The 21,400-nt window shown below is 39.7% G+C and overlaps 2 protein-coding genes across 3 annotated transcripts; both read right to left on the bottom strand.

Annotated features, from left to right (window-relative positions):
• Positions 1 to 17: 17 nt before the first annotated feature.
• lrrc34 (leucine rich repeat containing 34) lies at positions 18 to 3,707 on the bottom strand. The gene is made up of 10 exons (XM_034109113.1): positions 3,575 to 3,707; positions 2,920 to 3,032; positions 2,778 to 2,842; positions 2,556 to 2,642; positions 2,094 to 2,222; positions 1,806 to 1,901; positions 1,580 to 1,734; positions 1,196 to 1,351; positions 458 to 584; positions 18 to 379 (listed from the first exon to the last, which is right to left on the bottom strand). Exons 1-10 carry the CDS (start codon positions 3,679 to 3,681, stop codon positions 80 to 82), a joined length of 1,335 nt encoding a protein of 444 aa, XP_033965004.1. The 5' UTR covers positions 3,682 to 3,707; the 3' UTR covers positions 18 to 79.
• Positions 3,708 to 4,163: 456 nt separating this feature from the next.
• On the bottom strand, positions 4,164 to 10,462 carry mynn (myoneurin). Of its 2 annotated transcripts, none has more exons than XM_071206946.1 (10): positions 10,381 to 10,462; positions 9,752 to 9,805; positions 9,617 to 9,639; positions 8,803 to 9,076; positions 7,617 to 8,575; positions 7,272 to 7,431; positions 6,936 to 7,114; positions 6,742 to 6,834; positions 6,364 to 6,492; positions 4,164 to 5,980 (listed from the first exon to the last, which is right to left on the bottom strand). In XM_071206946.1, the coding sequence occupies exons 4-10, from the start codon at positions 9,066 to 9,068 to the stop codon at positions 5,571 to 5,573; spliced, it is 2,196 nt and encodes a 731-aa protein (XP_071063047.1). In that variant the 5' UTR covers positions 9,069 to 9,076; positions 9,617 to 9,639; positions 9,752 to 9,805; positions 10,381 to 10,462; the 3' UTR covers positions 4,164 to 5,570. The 2 variants fall into 2 exon arrangements, with proteins under 2 accessions (XP_071063047.1, XP_033965006.1); XM_034109115.1 differs by having other exon boundaries at positions 6,364 to 6,489.
• Positions 10,463 to 21,400: the final 10,938 nt, after the last annotated feature.

Here is a 21,400-nt window from a genome sequence, read left to right as displayed (position 1 = left end):
AGTTTATGACATCTATATGGCATATTTGTTCCGATTTATTTTGTTTATTTGACATTTCTGCGTATTTTAAAGTATCTTTTTAAAGTCTGTTTGGATGCTGGTGGGTGTGAGGAGGGTTTAAGTTGGACTGCAGAGGAACACGTTGCTCACTAGTGTGTGGAGGAAAGTTGGAGTCAGTGCTAGAGGCGTGTTTTTTAAACGGTTCTGCTGCAGTGTTGGACGTGGTGGATGTGTCTGTCTCGGAGCAGTTTGTTCTGATATAGTGTTTCCTCAAACGTTGGAAGACCTCAGCCAGAAACACCCGACCGTCCACCTCGTAGGCGCTGACGTCCGTCTGCTCTGCAGGCAGGCGGCCGCTGGAGGTCAGCTCTCTGAATGCCTGCAGAGGGAGATTTGAAGTGAATCTCTTAGATTAAAGCTGTATCCGTTATAGTGTAGAGTGTGTAGAGTATTTTACCTGACAGACGGGCTCCTCCAGGAGGTTTCCCCAGATGTAAAGGTGGCTCAGAGTTGTGCTGACGGCCAGAGAGTGAGCCAGAGACAGTAGACCCTTTCTCCCGATGTTGTTACAGCAGACAGACAGCCTGACAAAGAAAATATTTTAAATAAGAATAAAAGAACAAAAAAATACTTTGAGATGCTTCAGTGAAATGTGGTCAGAAATATAAATTCAGTCTGCCTAAAATAAGTTTAAAAAATGCCTCAAATCATGTAAAAAATGTAATACTTTACATTTTTTTGCTCTTGATAGAAAGTATTGAAAATGTACAAATGACTTATTACCTTAAAAGTCCTTCAAGTTAAATACACTGGATTCTTTTTCATATTCCGACATCATTGTTACTTCCCATTGTAAAGCGTCCTTGGGTTTCGTGAAAGGCGCTATATAAATTGAAATTATTATTATCTGAAAATCCTAACAATAAGTTTAGAAAAGTCTAGATATGTAGTCCTCTTCATAGCCACACAACTCCTTGCTGGATACTTTTACCTCTTCATACCTTTTTAAAATTAGACGATTTTCCGTAAAATGCTCAAAACCCAAACTTAGGTGATTAGCTCCATGATGTTTTAGGTGGATAAGAACCACAGTACAGTACAGTTGTTAAACAGATTGAGATCATGTATCTCTTATCCAGAGGGTGGAGAGTCTGGCTGGACAGCATGATGGATACCAAAGCCGTGTTGGACTCACTCTCTGAGGCTGCAGCCTGGCAGGGCAACGGCCTCGCTCAGGTACATCGCTCCTACATCTTCAATCCGATTGGAAGACAGGTCTATGACCTCTAGGCTCGGGTTCTGCTCCAGAAGCCCGGCGAGGAAACGCACGCCGTCACGAGTCACACGGTTACTGCAGACAAGACCAAGAAGATGTGCAGAAGCAGTAACAGTTTCTGGATTTCTGTTTTACTCCACAACATTTACATCACAACATATTAATGAAAAGTCTAAGTCTAAAGAATCTAAATAATTGATAATGCATGGCAAGGTTGTGAAACACCACAAGAGTCCTTTTATATTAAACCTCTACTGTTGTAAGACATAAAAGACGTGATGTGGAGGATGTGTCAGTTCGTACCAGCGCAGGTCCAGGTAGCGCAGGCCGTGGTTTTGTCGCAGGCCTTCAGTCAGCCTCTCCATCCCGATGTCGCTCAGCCCCATCTTCCCCAGGTGGAGCTCCACCAGGCTGCTGTTCAGAGCCAGCATGTCAGAGAAGTGCACCGCCCACTCCTCCTGACAGACACACAGAGAGATGTATTTATTATATAGAGTGATGTATTCTATATAATGCTTTGTGTTTGTACCTGGAGGCTGAAGAGCAGTGGTCTGCTGATATCCACAGAGAGAAGAGTCCTGTTGCTTTTCAACACAATGGAAAACGCTATCACACTCTGAGTGTCCTGCAGGGAAATCACACAACAGTAAATAGAATAGATGTCCTTTTTATTTATTCTCTATATAATCCTTTTCAAAATCAGAATACTTTATTCCTCTCAGGGAATAGTGGGTATTATGACAGTTACTCCATTTTAGAGTGAAATAAAAATGTAAAACATATTTATATAAACATAATTTAATTTGTGAGTGCTTACTAGGTCGCAGTCAGCCAGCTGCAGCTCCTGCAGGGTGTTGTTCACCTGCAGACTGCTCGCCAGCTGCATGGCTCCTCTGCTCTCCATTTTATTACCCGACAGTCTGAGAGAGAGCAAAGTGTTGTTACACTGCAGAGACAAAGAAAGAGAAAGATACTTTATGTTTGACATTTCAAGTCTTGAGCCAGATGTGTCAAACTCAAGCTAACAGTAAATGTATATCCTAACAAGAATGAGTGAGATTTTTAACGCCTGGTGTATCTTTTTCGCTTGTGCCATTGTTGCTCAAAATGTCTGTAGTAACCACTTAATCAGAATGGTAGTAAACAAGTGAGACTGAATAATACATTGTTGATATTGGTATTTTCTCGGGATTTGTTGACAAAAACTAAAAGTGAAAGTAAGCAGAAAGGATGGCTATGAATAGTTTTTTTTGTGTGTGTGTAAGAAATTAATATAAACCTCCAGGCTCTTGGCAAGAACTTCAGCTCCATTTCTCTGGAAGTCGTTTAACATCAAGTCCAGAGATCGGAGAGCTAAACTTTCCTCCTGCCCAGTGAAAAAGAAACATAAAATACAACAGGCAAATAATTGATAGGAAATATGACGACATAAGAAGCAGCTGTTGGAGATATAACAGTTTCAGGCCAAACGAACCATTCAACTGAAACCTGGTATCTTTACCTGTAAGAGCTCAGCAAGGTGTCCAACTCCTTCATCTGTTATATTGTTGTACCTGAGATCAAGACCTGATGATACAAATAATAAAAGTTTAAAATGTAAAGATGTTAGAGAAGGTGTTGTTCACCTAAATCTGACAGCTCACCTGTCACACTCTTGTTGTTTTTCAGACATTTGGAGAGAGCGAGGATGTCTTGGTCATCAAGTCGCTGAACATTTCTCAGATGGTGGCTTCCTGACAGTTTTAAGGTGACATTTCTTGCAAACACACAACAACAAAACTTGAATTGAATACAGGATCAGACACCCATGCTGCCTTCAAGTGCACAGCATAAGGTCCATTGACATGCTTTTGGATTGAATTAACACAAATGGATTGCTAAGATTTCATACTTTTAACAATAGTATAATAGTGGAGGTATGTAGGAGCAGTAGTATGTGGAGCTTATTGTATTCGGCAAGTAACTACAAAGTATAAAGTGTGTTTCCAGTGAACTGTAGGCCTAGTAGAATATAAGTGTAAAACGAAAATACTTCAGCAAAGCAAAAACTTCCAATTCTAGCTTTGTACAGTAAAGTATTATGCTACTTAAGTAAAGCATGGTGAAAATTAAAGTACATTTGCTTAAGAACTTTACTAAAGTAGAATTTGTAGGTATTTTGTGTTGCCACCGATAATCTCAATATGCCCTAGCAGCACCTGAAGGCAACCTTACGTTAGCTGCGGAAGCTAATCTTAACGCTTTATTGACGCTAAACATGTAATTTTTTCGTAATTTCAGTAACATTTAGTCACTCACTCTGTTTCCGTCGTTTCCTGTAGAACTTTTAAAACGTGTGGATTTATTTTTATTTCATTTTCTGAGCAGACAGCGCAGTAAAACTCTGAAATATTTTCGCTAACCATCGTTGCGCCTGAAGCTTACGTTTGAGTTGTCATGGCAACAAGGGAGGATGGCGTCTTTCGAAGGACAAAAGACAATCTTAAAAAAATAATTGTGAATTTGTCATAAATAATAGTTTTTGATATTAACAATATTCTTTTTTCTATTTGAATGTCAATGTTGTTTCTTTTGCAACAAAAAACACTAAATATTTGAATCTCAAACATTTATTTTACTTATGTTAACTTTTAATATAGTTCATATATTTTTCTTAGTATTTATTTATATATTTAAGATATATCTAGTTTTGTACATACAGTACATTATTTTGTTATCATATAGTATTCTTTAATCATCAGTTTCTTTTGAACATCTTTTTTACATCTGCTGGTTCAAGTTAACCATTCTTAATTTATGCCTCTTTATTTCACTCTATGAATGCGCCATATTATATCTGAACAGATGATTATATCAGAATACAGCTTGCCATAAAGTTAATACAAGAAGACATGTATAAAAAAATATTCAAACGCAAAAACTCTTATTCCTCAACATTTCCCCTGCAATTGACACACACTTTGATTGTCCCCTTTTGTTTTGATTTTATTTTTCTTGCTCAGTTTCTAATACAGTAATGAACGTGTATATGCAATTCACATTTCTGCACAAGTAATGCAGATGTTTTATCCAAAAGAAAAAAAGGAAAGCATAAAACAAAAACGTTCATGGAAATATAATGCAGTTTTCATGACAACTGTTATGCTAAGACCTAAAACAGCTGCTTTAAAAAAACAAACTATATTTCACCACATGTCAAACACTTAAGGTGGAAACATTTATGATTAATACAAAAACTCATATCTCATGGTGATACCAGGGCACCTATTAACTACATTATCTATTCAAACAATGCAAGTTATACTGGCGGACATATTTATCTAACCAACGTTTCTTTACATTTGTTTCTTCATTCGGATAGTAAGAAAGCAAATCCAGCCACACGGCGATGTCCGAGAACATGCTGCTAGTCTCAATTTCTTCGATAAAGTAGTGGAATGGGCTGCTAAAGTTGGAAACTAATCAGTAACACTGGAATAAATGGAGTTGACCTTAGGCTGGTATTTAAATGATACGTTAATTGGCTTAGTAGTGATATTTATACTTTGTAAAAAAGGTCATCATTTTTGCAGATTGCTCTAAACCTCCTTATGAAACTGAAATCGGGAACTTTAACAACTTCTGCTCTTTGTGAATTTTAGGGATGTACCCATAAGACTATTTGTCACCTAATTCGTTTTCTGATACTTAAACTCAAGGACTTTTTTCTGCATTATGTAACATCCTTGAATCTTTTAGTGTAGGCAAATAAAAATACTTTTTATCACAAAAAAGTCTCCTTGAGTCTTTCATCCAGAAACAATTGCAGAGGAAGTAAATGAAAAGTGTTTCTCTTTTTAGAAATTCTGATTGTTTTCATTTAGAATGTAAAAAAGTGGCACGATGAGTAATGGACAGGAAATTAGTTAACGGATTATTATATATTTCTTTTACAACTTGGGTCTCGTTTTTGTAGTTTCTCACCATCATTTCTACAAATAATATTAGCATTATACTAGCTTAAAGTAAGACGTATTGGTTACAATTTCTCTTTGTAGAGGAAAACTGTCTGCACATTTACACAATAGGTCTAACATGTCTTACTGGATATCTTGATCTCTTCTATTAAGATGGTAAGTACAGTATTATTACTTATGCAAATAATAACTATGAAATTAAGACCCAAATTGTCTTTCCCTTGTAAATCACTCAATGTGCATCAAAGTCCATTATATGGGGATATATATGAGAGCTGACTTTAATCCAATCAGCGGCTTTATTGTTAAAAAGTACAAATTTTCTTTCAGGGGGGGGCTCACTGCTGCGGGGGGTTGTGCTCGGCATTGTCCACCGTCCTGATGATGACTATCTGCTCCAGGCTCTGGGCGGGGGGGGAGGGCTGGGGCCGCAGCTGCTCCACCAGAGCGTGCAGGGTTTCCGAGTTGATGGTCTGCTCCGTGTCGGGTTCAAAGGTCACCTGGTCGGCGGCAGTGATGTCGGGGTCGGATGGCTCCGCCTTGAAGTCCTGCAGGAGAGCGTCGGTGGCGTCTTCGTCGTCGTCAGCGGGGCCAGTGGCTGCTGACCGTGCGGGGGCTTTGGAGGTGGGGGTGGTGGGCTCGGGGTTTGCTGGCTCCCCGCCTTCAGGGATGGACGCCATGATTTTGTGCTCCTGAGAGAGTTTACTCTGGACGAACGCCACGGGGTGACTGGAAGCCAGGAGGACCACTGCTCACAAAACAGAAACAACACAAAGTTACAAACCACAGGTAAACTTTGCACTCTGTTTTCACCAATGGTACTATTGATTAACTCAAGAAAAAAGTAACAGAGTGGAGCAGGAACGACCTATTTTTGTGGGCGACCCTAAAGGTAGGATCTCATTGGTTACCTCCACAATTGGATTTTCATTGGAATTCATGTGGTGTTGGAGGAATAAATAAAAAAAAATCTGTTCCAAAGTACGAAAGGCTTTGTGTATTCTGAAAAGATTTTGGTACACACATTTCCGTCATATTGTAATATGGTATTAAGTTGTAATCGTTAATTCCTTTCCTCCAGAGTGAACTGATAGTTAAACCTTTTCCCAGAAACACACACACAATGCTCACCTGCTCTGGCTCTCTCCTTGTGTTGTCGCACTTCGTCAGCGTGAGCTTTCTCCTGATGTTTGATCATATTCTTCACACTGGCAAACCGGTTTCCACACAGCAGACACTGCACACCCGTGTTTCCGTCTGCTAACACACACACAAACACACACACATAATTATGATTATCGACATTTTGTTACATTTCATTTTGATCAGATAGGTCCTAATAAGACTGAATATATTTCCACTTTTGGGCTGTTTTATTACAAGCTCATAAAAAAACAGAATTTTAATTCTTGAATATTAGGATATTGCTCTTTGAATATTTTTTTATTTTATTGTCAGTATACTTTAAAGTGAAAAGACTGATTTTGATTGGCCTTGAGCAACACTCACCTGGATGAAGTCGCCTTATGTGTTTCTTCAGTTCGGAAGACGTCACAAAACTTGATTCACATTGGGGATGGGAACATTTGTACGGAGTCTCACCTGGAAAATTAAAATATATTTTAAAAAGTAGCTTTGAGCCAAAAGACGACAAGTCTCGATGTTTTCCGTAAACAAAAAATTACTTCTAAATGTGAAATTACCCGTGTGTTTTCGTGCGTGAGCGATGAGAGAAGAAGACACAGAGAAGGACATGCCGCACAGATCGCACTGGTACGGTTTCTCTCCAGTGTGTCGGCGCTTATGATAGGTCAGCGTGCTGGACTGAGCGAACGCCTGACCGCAGATGTCACACACGTACGGTTTCTCCCCGCTGTGCAATCTGTGAAAACACAAACAAAATAAGTCAGAGATCAGTTGCATCTAAATAATACACAATCTTTAAACCTGCAGATAAATACCAAAAAAGGAGCAGGATAAAACTCTATTTTGACTCTCTGTGCATATACTAATGATAATAATACACTATATGTGTGTACCTGATGTGTATCTTGTAGTTGGACGAGGTGGCGAACTTGAAGCCGCAGCGCTCGCAGGTGTACGGCTTCTCCTCTCCGTGGTGCATCCTGCGGTGAGCCACCAGCTGACACTTCTGAGCAAAACACTTGTCGCAGTCCGGGCAATTAAACGGCTTCTCACCTGCAACAAACAACAGAGAGGTTCAACTACATAGAAACGTTTTCCTATGTGTTCATCCAACAAGTGGTATTTGGTAACCGTTCCATGAACTCTACCTTCATCTTGATTGGGTAAAACATTACATATATGTTCCTGGCTTGTGGAACCTACTATTTGTAGCAGTTGAAGTATAAATGGTAACTCGCCTGTGTGAATGCGCAGGTGGGTCTTCAGCTGCGTGGCCTGTCTGAAGGTTTTGGAGCAGAAGATGCAGACGAAGGGCTTCAGGCCTTTGTGGATCTTCTCGTGTCGGCGCAGGCTGCTCACGTCTTTGAACAGTTTGTCGCACTCGGGGCACGCCAGCGTCAGCTCGTTCATTTCTGCCGCTTCCTGCACCCCCACCTCCCCCTCCTCCAGTGACATGTCCAGCCCCAGGTCAAATTCATCTGTCTCACCTGTGCCGCTCTCCTCTGCTTCATCCTCCATGTCCTCTATCTCCTCCTTCACGATCTTCCTCCTGCCTCGACCCCTACCTCTCCCCCTACCTCTCCCCCTCCCTCTCCTCCCCTCTCCCACGCTCAGTCGAGGCTTCTTTGCTGTAGTTTCGTCATCCAGCGAGGGGCTCCAGTCTTCAGAGTTGTCCCCAAAATCTTTTACACTACCGTCAGAATCCTCCAAAGGCAGAATCTCACTTTTAAATCCACCTCTCCCTCTCCCTCTCCCCCTCCCTCTGCCTCGGCCTCTCCCTCTCCCTCTCCCCCTGTAGGCTTTGGGGGTCCCGTCAGTAGAGCTGCTCGCCTCCACCTGCTCGCCACTAAAACTCTTCGGCTTTCTGCCTCTCTTTCTTCCCTGTCCTCTCCCAGCACTCTTCAGCGTAGTAGGAGAGTACTCTTCATCGGCTTCTCCCTCTTCCATATCTACATCCTCAGCCTCTTTGACAGCCGTCCCCTCTTCCTGAGACTCCCCCGCCGTGGAGACGATGGACAGGGGGACAGGAGAGCTGGGGCTCCCAGGAGTGGTAGGGCTGGGCAGAGAGAAAGCAGCGTCTTTATCCAGCTCAGACGCTTCACTGGGCTCGGACCAGTGCGGGGTCTCCTCCATGTACTTTGTGGCTTCAGAAATTCCCAGGAACACCGCCGCACGACGCACCGCCGCCTGTCTCGTGCTGAAACCATGAAAAGGAACATTTTAGTCATTTAAATAGCTGAAAAAAAACATGTTGTTTAAGGTTAGTTCTCTTTAAACCAGTGCAAATTTGCAAAAGCTGTAAAAACGTTTGTACTAGGGCACCCTCATCTTAGTCAAATAGTGGACAAAGAGGACGTTTTAGTCATTTGTTATGCTTTTCCCCTCTGTTTTTAACGCCACAATTTATATTTGATGAAGTGTTACCTGCTGAGGTTCATCTGTCCAGTGTAGATAAACTCCAGGAGCTTCTCCAGGGCGTAGCGGCTGACCTTATCGGGGTCCAGGGTCGTGATATCTTGACCCTTCTCAGCCTGCGAGGAGAAATACTTGCTGAACGCAGCCAGGATGTTGCGGTGGGCTCTGAACTCTACGTCTCGCACCATGATGGTGATGTCACATAGGAAGTCCATCTCCCGCTGCTGATGGAGGCGGTGCAGCAGCAGCTTCCCATGGCTAGAGATATTAGCCATCCCTACACCTGGTAAGAGAGGCGAGATATAAAATGAAAGCCAATCGTTATTATTTTCCCTCTTAATGATATACTGTCCTCTAGAAGGCGCTGTGAGATAATAACATAAATTGAGAATAATTTACATGTGATAACAAGTTATTTTTTATCTGCTTCAAACTATTTACTGTATGTTGAAAGTATTTTTGTGTGTTTTAATACATTAGGTCTGTTTGAATATATGTGTACTAACCAATACTAAACAACTGCTGCTCTAAAATGGCAATAGACAATTAAAATGTATTTAATTTTCTTGTAGAGTCTACCAAATAACATTGAAAGAAAAACTGCACTAAATAACTTTTTGAAGCCAAATGTGAGTACTCCTTGCACATGCCCCAACGACTTTAGTTATTTACTTTATTACTACAATTACAAATTGTATTAGTACTTTTCCTTTGAGGTCTGAAATTAAACTAGGAGTGGATTAGTTGAGGTAGTTATAAATAAAACTAAAAGATTTCTTTATCGTGTGTTTACATTGTATACAGTCCTATAGCAATGACTCACCTGGTGTAAATCCAGTGACAGAGCTGGAAAACAAATAGAACAAACAGAATAGTTCAATTACATAAAATAGTATTACAACAAATTACCTTTAGGCAAATAAAAATAAATCAATTCATTCATAATAAAAGTACTTACTCTCAGTAATGTGACTGCTTCAGCTCCTCTTTAACACTTCAATTGTAGCTTTCTCTATTGAAGATCGTTATGAAATAACAAAAAACGTATAAGAAGACAATCCACTGAACATGATAAAAGTCTAAAAAACATGTATACTTTATATAAACAGTTGTTAAGATATGTGATTTTCTGAATGAGCAGCTATTTGACAGGTGATGTTGAAAATCAGTTTTGGAAAATAAAAGCTCCCGCCTGCTTCCTGAACAGGCCTTACAGTCATGCTAATGCTAATAGCAGTGTCGTACATCGTTGTAAATGACTTCTGTAGGTGGTTTGTTGTTTCACGTATATTTATGAATCATTTGTGTACTTAACACGCGGCCGCGAAAACGATTATTACCAAAACGTTCGATTTATGAAGTTAGAGCTAACTGTGTTTGTAGTGGTAAAAAGCGCGGAAAACATTGTGCTCTTATTTCGAAGGTTCGATATGTTTTTACCGGTGGTGGCGACGTAATTTGCCACAGAATGTTATCATCGCTTATCTGAACGACGATACGTGCAAATGCATCGTTAGCTACGGTAAACTGTTGGTGTAAATGCACTATGATTAATCCAGCACAAAGTAAATAAAAGCAGAAAAGTACCTTCTAATATCCGCGATCTCCAACCATTATCCCCGTGACTTCAGAACTTCTCGCGATACTTCGCCAACGACAAAGACACTCGGCTGGGGCAAGATGAACATCCCCACGCCCGACATCTTTCGAGAGTGGGGTAAGATTACTATCATAAAAAAAGTTGGTAGAATAGTCTTTGGTCAACACATTTTATTTCTCTAGTCTCTAGTTTTAAAATCATGGATCCGACTTTTTGTCTAAATTCTGGGACTGTAATGAGACTTTTTTTTTTGTATCTTTAATTTCAAGCAGAACAGTTAATGGATGTACACATTTAAAATGTGTAAGATTAATAAATATTTATTAATAATAACTTCATTATTATTATGAGCTTTAAATATTAGTGTATCTGACTACAGTAACTCCCAAAAATCCTATCCCTTAAACCATAATACTCTAATTGCTGAATTAATGGGCTGCTTTTCTTTGCAAAATAAAAAATTCCTTCTCAGTAATGTATATTTTCAAGCCAAAACGTTTGTCTGATAGTGTCTAATATTACAAAATTCAGGACTTTTCCTTTCGAAACTGGGTACATATATTTATATTTGTAGGATGCTGCTTTGATGTGTTTCTCTATCTAGCTACTGGATTAATCTGATGATGTCTTGCTTTGTGGTGCTCGGAGCCGCTAAAGTAATTTTAATCTCAGCATGTGGAGTTTAATGGGGAGATAAGTGGACTGAATATTGCATGAAAAAACCCCACATCTAAGATGTGTCTGTCTTGTTGATTAATTTCCTTTTCTCCTGTTGTTATCCTGTTAACTACCATCAACCTTCATGTTAAATGTTGTTCCACTCACTGGATGCTTATCCACTTTTTATCAATTGGTGGCTTAATATCCTTACTCTTTTCAAATGAGTGTCATTAATCTGCAGCTTGAGCTTCTGCGTCGTTAATCAGGAGCAAACTGCTTTCCAGGGAACTGTTTCATCTCATGAATTCAGTACAGCTTTTCTCAGCTTACTTATTAACATGAAACTTTTATGCTGAAAGCCTCCTGCCCTGACATTTTCATCACATGTGTGCATGAATTTCTGTCCTCAAAGTTAAATATTTCCTGAGAAGATCTTTTTGAAATTACTTACTACAACATTTGTATTACAATTTTTGTTTTGACATTTGACAAAAAGTTGTGTACAAATAGAGAAAAATATAATTTCCACTCCACTACTTTTATCTGAAAGCTGTAGTTACCTTACAAAATGCAATGTTTGAACACAAAACATATGACAAGGTTACATGATGTTTTGGTATAACAATAATAAGTCCATTAATCCATTAGTTGATTTTCAGTAAAAAAATAATTGTCAACAATATTATTATCCTTATTATACTTGCATAATTTCAAATAACAGAACTAATGCAGGACTTAGTTATACATGTCTTCTCTTTGAAAGCATCTCCCGGGAAGGAAGAGGTCACAACCTTTAGTAAACATTACAAACTGAGATTTCACATTTGGCAAAAACAATTTGCATCAAGGGGAGGAATAGAGAATAAATAGACGAAGCCCTGATCATTTATTGATTTCTGTGAGCATTAACCACCACAACACAAACTAATGCAGCCATAATTTAAAAATGTATGTGAAAATAGTGCTAGAAAAAGTATGTAATCAGCCAAATCTACTTAAATTACAAGTATTGATTATGCAGTAAAATCTACACTGTCAGTGTGTTTTTACTGTTATATCATGACGCATTTTCCAGATAATTCATGAGGCTTTTTAAAGACTTTATTTAACTTAGGAAGGAGGAGAATATAGGAATACTCAATCTTTCACTTTATTGAAAACATTCAGAATCTTGTTTTTCACTGGAGATGAAAGATGTTTTATGAATAGTAATTAATTATGGTCACTGCATGAGTAAATGATTTTGGTTGAATTCCACCATTAAAAAGGATACCAGTTGTAAAACGGAATTTGCATAATATTGGCGTGAACATGTCATATCTCTAGTTGAAAATGTAAATGCAAAATGGAATTACTGTCAAGTGACATACATTATAACAGCTTTTCAAGATTCAGAGTGTCAGCAGCTTTATTATGATCACAACTTTTGTTGGAAATGAAAGTCAAATGTCCCAGGCTCCTCTAACAATGCAACATATTATATAACCTAAAAACAAATGAAGAAGTAAAACAGTGCAAAAGGACAGTGAAAGTGAGACAATAGAGCATGGAATACCTATATACATGTAAACTAAAATGTGATAAGATATTGACACATCAAAGGTTTATAGAGTGGCGAAGTCCCTACCCTTCCGGTGGACCTCCATCGGACCTTATTTCGAAAAAATTATGTATTGAAGTCAATGGAGAGAGAAAGATTATCTTTCGATCCCGTTTGAATTATACATATGATGTTTGTCAATTTAAAAGATAACACATTTAACACATTTGTTTGTGTGAAACGCTCAAAGAACTACATCTCTGGTCTCGCAGAACAACACACGTCACCAAGATGGCCGTCACTACTCTCTTGTCAACAAAACGATTGACTCAGAGCCCTAGAGATACTTAGTATCTCTAGGGCTCTGGATTGACTACCCTCACTATCACCACAATGAAACACGTCCAGAAGAATGTCATGCAAAGCTGCCTGCCTGCCTTCCTTTGATTCTCTCTGAACTGCCTGGGCTTTTTAATGTTTAATGTCAACCATTTGTGCAGATAGCATGAAGTAGAAAATATCGGTGATTGCCGATGCTAGCGTTAGCATTTCTCCCCCGGGCTTAAATTGTATATTATAGAATGATCACACCGGTGACAGTACTCTTCAAAGGGTTCACGAAATATGACTACTACTCTTATTGTTTAACATTTTGGGTTACTTAATGTTACTTCATAGTAAAGCTAATAAAAATGACAAGGCTGTAATGCTAACTAACGTGCTAGCTACTAGCTAGGTAGCTAACTTGATCCAGCCACTCCTGGTCCTTTCATCAGACGGGAAGCGAAAGAACGAGCAAGACCCATTGCTGGTATGATAACAATCTGGTACTAAGCACACAGGCATCTTGTTAAAGTTATCTTATCTTAGCCAGCGCCATATAGATAGAAGAGTTACGACAACGGAAGTCCAAAAACGGTTATCGTCACATGGTTCATGTAGACGAGGATCGTTCCCCGAAAGTTCATGGCGGGCAATGTGAATGCATTGATAACAGGAGATAGAACTACGATTTTTGGTAATTATTAGTGAATAAAGGTTTTGATTTGCAATATTTATACAACAAATCGATATGTGTATGTATTTACATCAATATGTTTTAAAAAATAAAATAGAATTTGCTAATATTAAGTGATAATATTAGGATTAGTGTGAACAACTAGTTTACATGTTAGGCTAACAGTGCCTTGGTTAAAGAGCCTGTTGCTGTTTATTTATAGCTTTGAATTCTTTAAAACCAATATTATCTTCTTAAACTTGTATGGTAGTCAGGAGCATCACTTTCTAATGTTTATTGATATATTTAGAGGGATCTAAAGTAATGCTTTAAAATTCAGATTAGATTAATTTCTACCATTTTCTTGAATTCATGGTAGTTTCAGTAATCCCATGGTAATTGAGGACACAAGTTATCTAAATTACTAATGTCATCTTTATGGCTTTCAGAAAGGACAACAGACCGACAGGTGACAATCAAAGGACTAGCAGCAGCAGCAGCAGCAGCAGCAGCAGCAGCAGCAGCAGCAGCAGCAGCAGCAGCAGCAGCAGCAGCAGCAGCAGCAGCATGATGATGATGTTAAATGTGTTGTTTTAGGAACATCCATTGCAAATACATGGAATTCAATAAACATTGAATAGCATATCATGCAGTTTGTCTGTGCCTTTTCCTCCGTGTTGTCCTGGTTTGCTGTGCTGCCTCCTAGTCGCCACCATGGTTTGCTGTGCTGCCTGGAGATGCTCAAATCACTCCGAGAAAGGAGTACGAATGTACGGCTTCCCTGCTGACATAGAGCGGAGGAAAAAATGGCTGGCTCAAGTCAGCAGGAGCAATTTCACGACCAACAGCAAAAAAATATGTGAGGTAATTATATACAAACACTGCGTTTGCACTTTTTCACAAAACGAAAACCACACCATTGGGAAAGCTTAATGTTTTGTTTAATACAAAAAAACAGGGAAAGGCTTGAAAAACACTGAGAGTTGAGACTCAGGGTGCAGGGTGAGGGTCGCAGTGCAGGTATTCAGGCTCCATTGAATCCCCCTCTGGTTCTTGTGCTGAAAGAGGGAGTAACAGACAGGAGAAAGGGTTATACACACACAGCACACCTATTGGATGGGAAATGCCTTGGGGAGATAAGGTGTTTACTTATATAAAACAGTAGTATTAAACTTACCTTGTGTTTTCACTCTCACTTAAGTCCCTCTCCCTTTGCCATCAATCCAAAATCAGCTGAGCTGCAACATTATACAGACAGGTAATAATCAACATAATCACAAGGACACAATATGGCTCTGCTAAAAACACTCACTCTTACACGCATCAAAGTTATATTTATCTAATATTTAACTCCCTCCACCCTCGCATACAATCCCGTTTAGAAGCCCCTCTTCTCTAATTCAACAACGTTGGACGAAATGACATTAAGAGAACGGAATTTACAATTAAAAGGCTGTTCAACGTGTGTTGCTAACTTGATCCGGTATCCTAGCTTAATCTGTTATCTGTAAACGTTCCCTAAATCTACTAATTTAGGGATAATCTACTGACATCCTTTAATACACATGTTAATTTGAATCAGATGTACTGATAATATCCGCAATATAAATCTTTAAATGTATTCTTACCTTTAAAAGTCCGTCACGAACGGTCTATTATGCTGCAACTCTACAGCTCTGCTAGCCTTGGCGCTAACTTCCAGGGAACGATTGAGAGGCTCCACGATCTGCCATTGCTGTAAAAAAGTGGTCCATTGGAGTGAACGGAGATGACGTAACGGCCCGTCTACACTACAGGCATCGAAAAATGCTTTCAACGCTTCGCCCATTCACTTGAATGGGGTGATGTAGTTGATTTTGAATCTTCGCCGAACTGCATTGTGGGGAGCGGAGCGTGGCTTTGCAAGCATCGCGAGCATCAAAAGTTGAGCAATGTTCAACTTTTGAGGCTCGATGCTTGGCATCAGCCAATCAAATCATGCGTATGCAAATCTGACAGTACAAGCGCTAGCCAATCAAACCGCGTGTATGCTGGGAGAGAGTACGCAGGTCATTTCCTCATATTCAAAAAAATGGAGCGGTAGTGAATCACCCGGTGCTGTATGATCAGTCTCTGTTCATCTACCGGGATACAAACCGGAGGAGCGAGGCATGGAGGGAGGTGGCAGAGACAGTGGATGAAACTGGTAGGTTTTCGCCTGTTTGGGGATTTTATATCCAGTTTACTTCGTTTTAACATTGCTATTGCTTTCTATGCCGGGGGCGGGCGGGAGATTCCTGGCCAGCGCCATATAGATAGATTATATATATATGGCGCTGATTTTAGCTATCTCTTAGTGGATGATCTTAGCTATGTGCGTTCACACCTGCCTTGTATAGTCCGGTTGAATCGAACCCTGGTGCGTTTAGCCGCTTGGTGTGGTTCATTTGGTTCGGTGTGAACGCAGTCCGAGACCTCTTAAGTGAACTAAACAACCGGACTCTGGTCCGCTAAAATAGGTGGTCTCGGACCGCTTGCTAGTGAACTCTGGAGCGGTTCATTGCTGGTGTGAACCATAGACTGTATATATAAATGGACGTAGTGTCCGTGACGTCACCTATAGGATTCTGCAGAGTTGCCGTGAAGCCCTTAGTAGGCGGAGTCGGCCACTAACGGCTCGACTGTGACGTCAGAGTCTAATCCCGCCTGCTCCAAATAAGGGCAAAGAGGCGGAGCCTGCTACCTCCGAACTGGAAGTAAACAGAGCTAGCTCAGGCTAAGAAGCTAAGCTAACATGAAATACATGCATACCAAGTTACTGCTAACAGTGTGTGTAGTTCCCCTATATAAACGTTACATTCATAATCAAATGAGACAATCTGCAAGAGAATTAGCTATATTTTGTTATTCTTAATGCTTGTCATTCACACGTTGAGAAAAGACGGACTCCACCGCCCGGACCTAACGGAGTCGCAGTGGGCTAGCTCCGGGACGCCACTGGGATAATTGGGTCCCCTATTAACATTTGCTCCCATTTAGCATTATGGGCGTCATAGCCATAGACTATAAAAGTCTTACCCAAGGCTGAATCATAAACTAAAATGTATATGTATGCATAAAGGGTTACGTCCTTAGCTGGCTAATAAGTAACAAGCTAAGCTACCAAGCACACAAACACCTGCGAACGGGGTTAACATGTATAATATTATCATTTTAGACTTCTTGGAAGTTCTGTTAGTACATTCAAGCGCACAGCACGACATTTTAATTGTCTGGTATTTGTAACAATATTCCCTAAAAGGCACAATCACCACGAACACGGCTAAAGCTAAAGGGTCAAGTACAGTAACTACAACTAACTAACGTTGTAGCCTCTATGGTTGTAGCCTACCAGAGTGGACAAGTTGCTGTTAGCTGACAGTGAGGCATGTACGTGTCCATCAAAGTGACCACGCCCTAATTTATGCAAAAACTTTAAGACCTAATATAAATAAAAGGGTTGTGTTAGAAAACAATTCACTCACAGATCCATAATCATGAAGGGGAATCTAACTATATCGATAATAATATTTATTGCATCCATGGGTAGAAACATGTTTTTTTCTGCTGTAAAGTTGGGCATTTTAACATGGGGGTCTATGGAAATTGCTCCTTTCTACAGCCAGTCCCTAGCGGCCCATGTATGAACTGCAGTGTGTGGCACTTCCGTATTGGCGTCCCGGCTGTTCTCCAGAGTTTGCCGCTTGGTGTGAATGCAGTCCGCACCAAAACATAGGAAGCGTAGTATTTACATGTTACAAGAACGCGGATGTCTTCAAAAATCTTTAGCAAAAGAGTCTTTCAAGACATCCGCGGTTGTTTATTTAAAGAGTGAAGCAGAATTAAGTGTTGAACAGTGTTGTGTAAAGTAAAAATGCTCCGTCAGCTACATACAAGTAAGAACACCTGTCGTCGGTGAAACGCCCCTCCTTACTGCAGAACGTCTCTCATTATATGTGTTGTAATGTTTTTTAACGGACGTTGTCTGATTATATAATCATATGCGCGGGCCGCTAGTGTCTGTTGATCTCCAGATTAACAGCAGCATGAGAATAACCTGCCGAAAGTGCCGATGCTCCATGGCGGAGGCTCCGGTAGAAATTGCCGGGATTTGCGTTTTTACCCCCTGAATGTCTGACCAATTGTTGAACAGCATTTCCGAGCACATGACTTGTGTTTAAAGTTTATAGTCCGTTTGAGTTTTGCCCATGTGAACGCAAACCGAACCTTCTGAAAAATGAAACAATGTAACAAACTGTCGTCTTGTGCGCACCAGAGAAGCGGACTATTAGGTGTGAATGCACCCTAAGTGGAGGAAAACAATTGTGATGCAATTGCGACAACGCACGCGCCGGCCCCTACACACGGCGGCGTGCGTTGTCGCTTGCCCGCGGGGGGGGCTGAAACTCGACCAACAACCAATCACATGAATCTCCCGCCCCAGACACACAAGCACACGGTTTGATTGGCTAGAGCTTGGACTGGCATATGATTCGATTGGCTGACGCCTCCGTCGAGGCGTCAAAAGTAGAACATTGCTCTACTTTTGCAGCGAGCACCGCGAGAGAAACTACGCTTTGCTCCCACAATGCAGTTTGGCGAATCGTGACGTCACCCCATTCAAAGTGGCAATGCACACCGCAGTGTGTAGGGGCCACACAGCAGCGTCTGCCCATTGACTTTGAATGGGGTGACGTCACTTTGCCTCACTTTTCGCCAGGATTTTCAGGATTCAAAAGTTGAACAATGTTCAACTTTTGAAGCTGAGGTGGAAGCGTCAGCCAATCAAATCCCGTTTATGCAAATCTGACAGTACAAGCGCTAGCCAATCAAACCGCGTGCAAGCTGGGAGTGACCAGAGCCAGAGAGTTATCTCTCTAGGGCTCTGGGCTCTGGCTCTATATTCCTAAAAATTGAGGAGAAATTAGTTATTGCGGTAGCAAATCACCCGGTTCTTTATGACCAGTCCCTATTAACTTACCGGGATACAAACCGGAGGAACCAGGCATGGAGGGAGGTGGCAGAGACAGTGGGTGAAACTGGTAGGTTTTCGCCTGTTTGGGGATTTTATATCCAGTTTACTTCGTTTTTAAAGGAGCAGAGTATTATAACACTCTGCTCCTTTAATATTTCTTCATTCACTCATTCTGCTATTTGTGTGTGTGTGTGTGTGTGTGTGTGTGTGTGTGTGTGTGTGTGTGTGTGTGTGTGTGTGTGTGTGTGTGTGTGTGTGTGTGTGTGTGTGTGTGTGTGTGTGTGTGTGTGTGTGTGTGTGTGTGTGTGTGTGTGTGTGTGTATGTGTGAGGATACAATATGTGTCAGTGTTAAACTCACACTGATCCTGTGTTGATGAGAGAGAGAGAGAGAATATTTAAACTGCCTCCATACAGTGATAATGGATGAGAAAAGCAGCTGATGTGCTTTAAAGAGACGTCTGCATTCAGCTTTCCTATCGTCAGGTCTTTAAGTAACAGTACCAAATCATATACATTGTCAGGAGGTTAGATTAGGAGCCAAGATTAGAAAATGTAATATTTAAGAAGATACTCGTTATTTATTTTTCTTTGATTTCTAGTTCTTTTGGGAAGAAGTTGATCAAATGCCAACATTGCTAAGTATAACACCACAGATATAAGAACATACAGTGGATTAACTCTGAAACAATGCTCACTCTTTTTATCTTTCTTTCTCCCACGTAAACACAGAGCAACTGACACACTGATTATTAGTTCAGCTGATTGGTGACGTCAGCTCTGCAGAGAAAGAACATGTGTGTGTGTGTGTGTGTGTGTGTGTGTGTGTGTGTGTGTGTGTGTGTGTGTGTGTGTGTGTGTGTGTGTGTGTGTGTGTGTGTGTGTGTGGCCTAGCATTACTATACTTGTGGGGACCTAAATCTGTTAACACAGTCACGTGTGGGGACTTGCCTCCCTTATGGGGACAAATTGGAGGTCCCCATGAGGGGAATCATTAATTTTAGGGTGAAGACTTGGTTAGGTTTAGGATTAGGGTTAGGGTTAGGGTAAGGGTAAGGGTTAGGCATGTGTTGGTTATGGTTAAGGTTAGGATAAGTCTCCAGGAAATGCATGTAAATCAATGTAATGTCCCCTGAAGTGATGTATACATGGTATGTGTGTGTGTGTGTGTGTGTGTGTGTGTGTGTGTGTGTGTGTGTGTGTGTGTGTGTGTGTGTGTGTGTGTGTGTGTGTGTGTGTGTGTGTGTGTGTGTGAGTATGTGTACAGCAGCCATGAAAGACAAACATTTGATTTCCTCTGTTTTTTCTCAATTCCTATTGAATTGTATTTAATTGCTTACTATTTATTATCTCAATATAAAACATTTCGATTTTTCAAAACTGGAGACGATGACAACATTTCTCAAGATAATGACTTATGAAATATAAATAACACAAAAAATAAATTATGTTGATTACATTTGATAGGCGAGTTAAATCTCATCTAGGAATTAAAATATTCGACACATGGTCTTAAAGGGCTTTCTCACCAAAAGAAATGTCTTAAATAAACATATTATGCTAAGGTTTATTTCTCATTATCTCCGGAAAACCACTTTTACTATTTAGCGATAATGACATTAATAGAGAAGTAAACAATATACACCATTGATTTTTAGGGCTTCGATATTCCCTGTGTATTTGTATGTGTGTTTTTGTGTGTGAGTGTGGGTCTGCTAATATGTCATTGCAACAATAAATCATTGTAATGTTCCTTTAATATTTCTTAAGGGAACTTATCTTAGTAGGTTCACAGGTATTTGTATCATCTGCTATAAAACCTCTGTGTTATTTATATAATTTTTGTTATGTATACATTATATCTTTCCAAAGACATTAAAGATTAACTGTTTTTGAAAACCTCTGTAGCTTCCTACAGAGGTTTTCAGGCGGGGTTTAGCAGAGGCAGCTGCTAAATTTAGAGATAGGAAAACAAGTGCACCCGGAAGTAAGATTTCCCTTCAAAATAAACATGTTACTTTAAAAAATCGAATTACTTTATAAATCTCCTCATTTCTAATCCATTGTTTTTATTTTTGTGTTTTATTATATTATACAGCCATTAAATATTTCTTTAATTAAAAAACGTGTCAAAAACATAAAATAATATTTATCAGTATCAAATGATTTACTGTAAAAAATTGCCCTGTAGTTACTACTGTGTTTTACATTATGCTGGTTATAAGTTGTTTTAAGGGGGAAATTATTTGGCTTCATATTCAATTCAGATTAAAGAGACTTGGAGACGTATGCAACCATTTTAAACTGACCTGATTGTTGAGACTGGTAAATGTCTGTATTTACCTGCTTGGGTGTTTTCCCCTAAATACAAGTCAGGATAATTCTTTTTTCTATAGCCTAAAGTCAGAGGAATACAAGAACTACGGTATACCACATCAACTGTCCTCAATTTACATAATTACAATCAAAAGCCTCAAGAAGAAAAAGCAGAACAAAAGATTGTAATTATTGTAGTTATCAGGTAACATGGGTATATTTACATATTTTTTTAGTAATAAACACTGACCCTTTTTAAACAAAATTAGTAAAAGTGAAAGCGTAGATTAAATATTGTATTATCAACCTGAATCTAAAAAAGTAACAACAATGTCATTTAGTTAATTATGTAAATTAAGTAACTTTGAGAAGTAGTGGAGAAGAAGTAGGCCTACGCTAAATGGATATATTCTGGTAAAGTACCTTAACTTTGTTTTTATGTGAAACTAAATATTTACAGAATACGTTAAGCGTATACATTGTCCAAACATTGCAGATAAATA

This window comes from Pseudochaenichthys georgianus, chromosome 20 (genome assembly GCF_902827115.2).
Source record: "Pseudochaenichthys georgianus chromosome 20, fPseGeo1.2, whole genome shotgun sequence".
NCBI classification, from domain to species: Eukaryota; Metazoa; Chordata; class Actinopteri; order Perciformes; family Channichthyidae; genus Pseudochaenichthys; species Pseudochaenichthys georgianus.
Note: the sequence above shows the minus strand (reverse complement) of the source record. Positions and strands in the feature narration are given on the sequence as shown.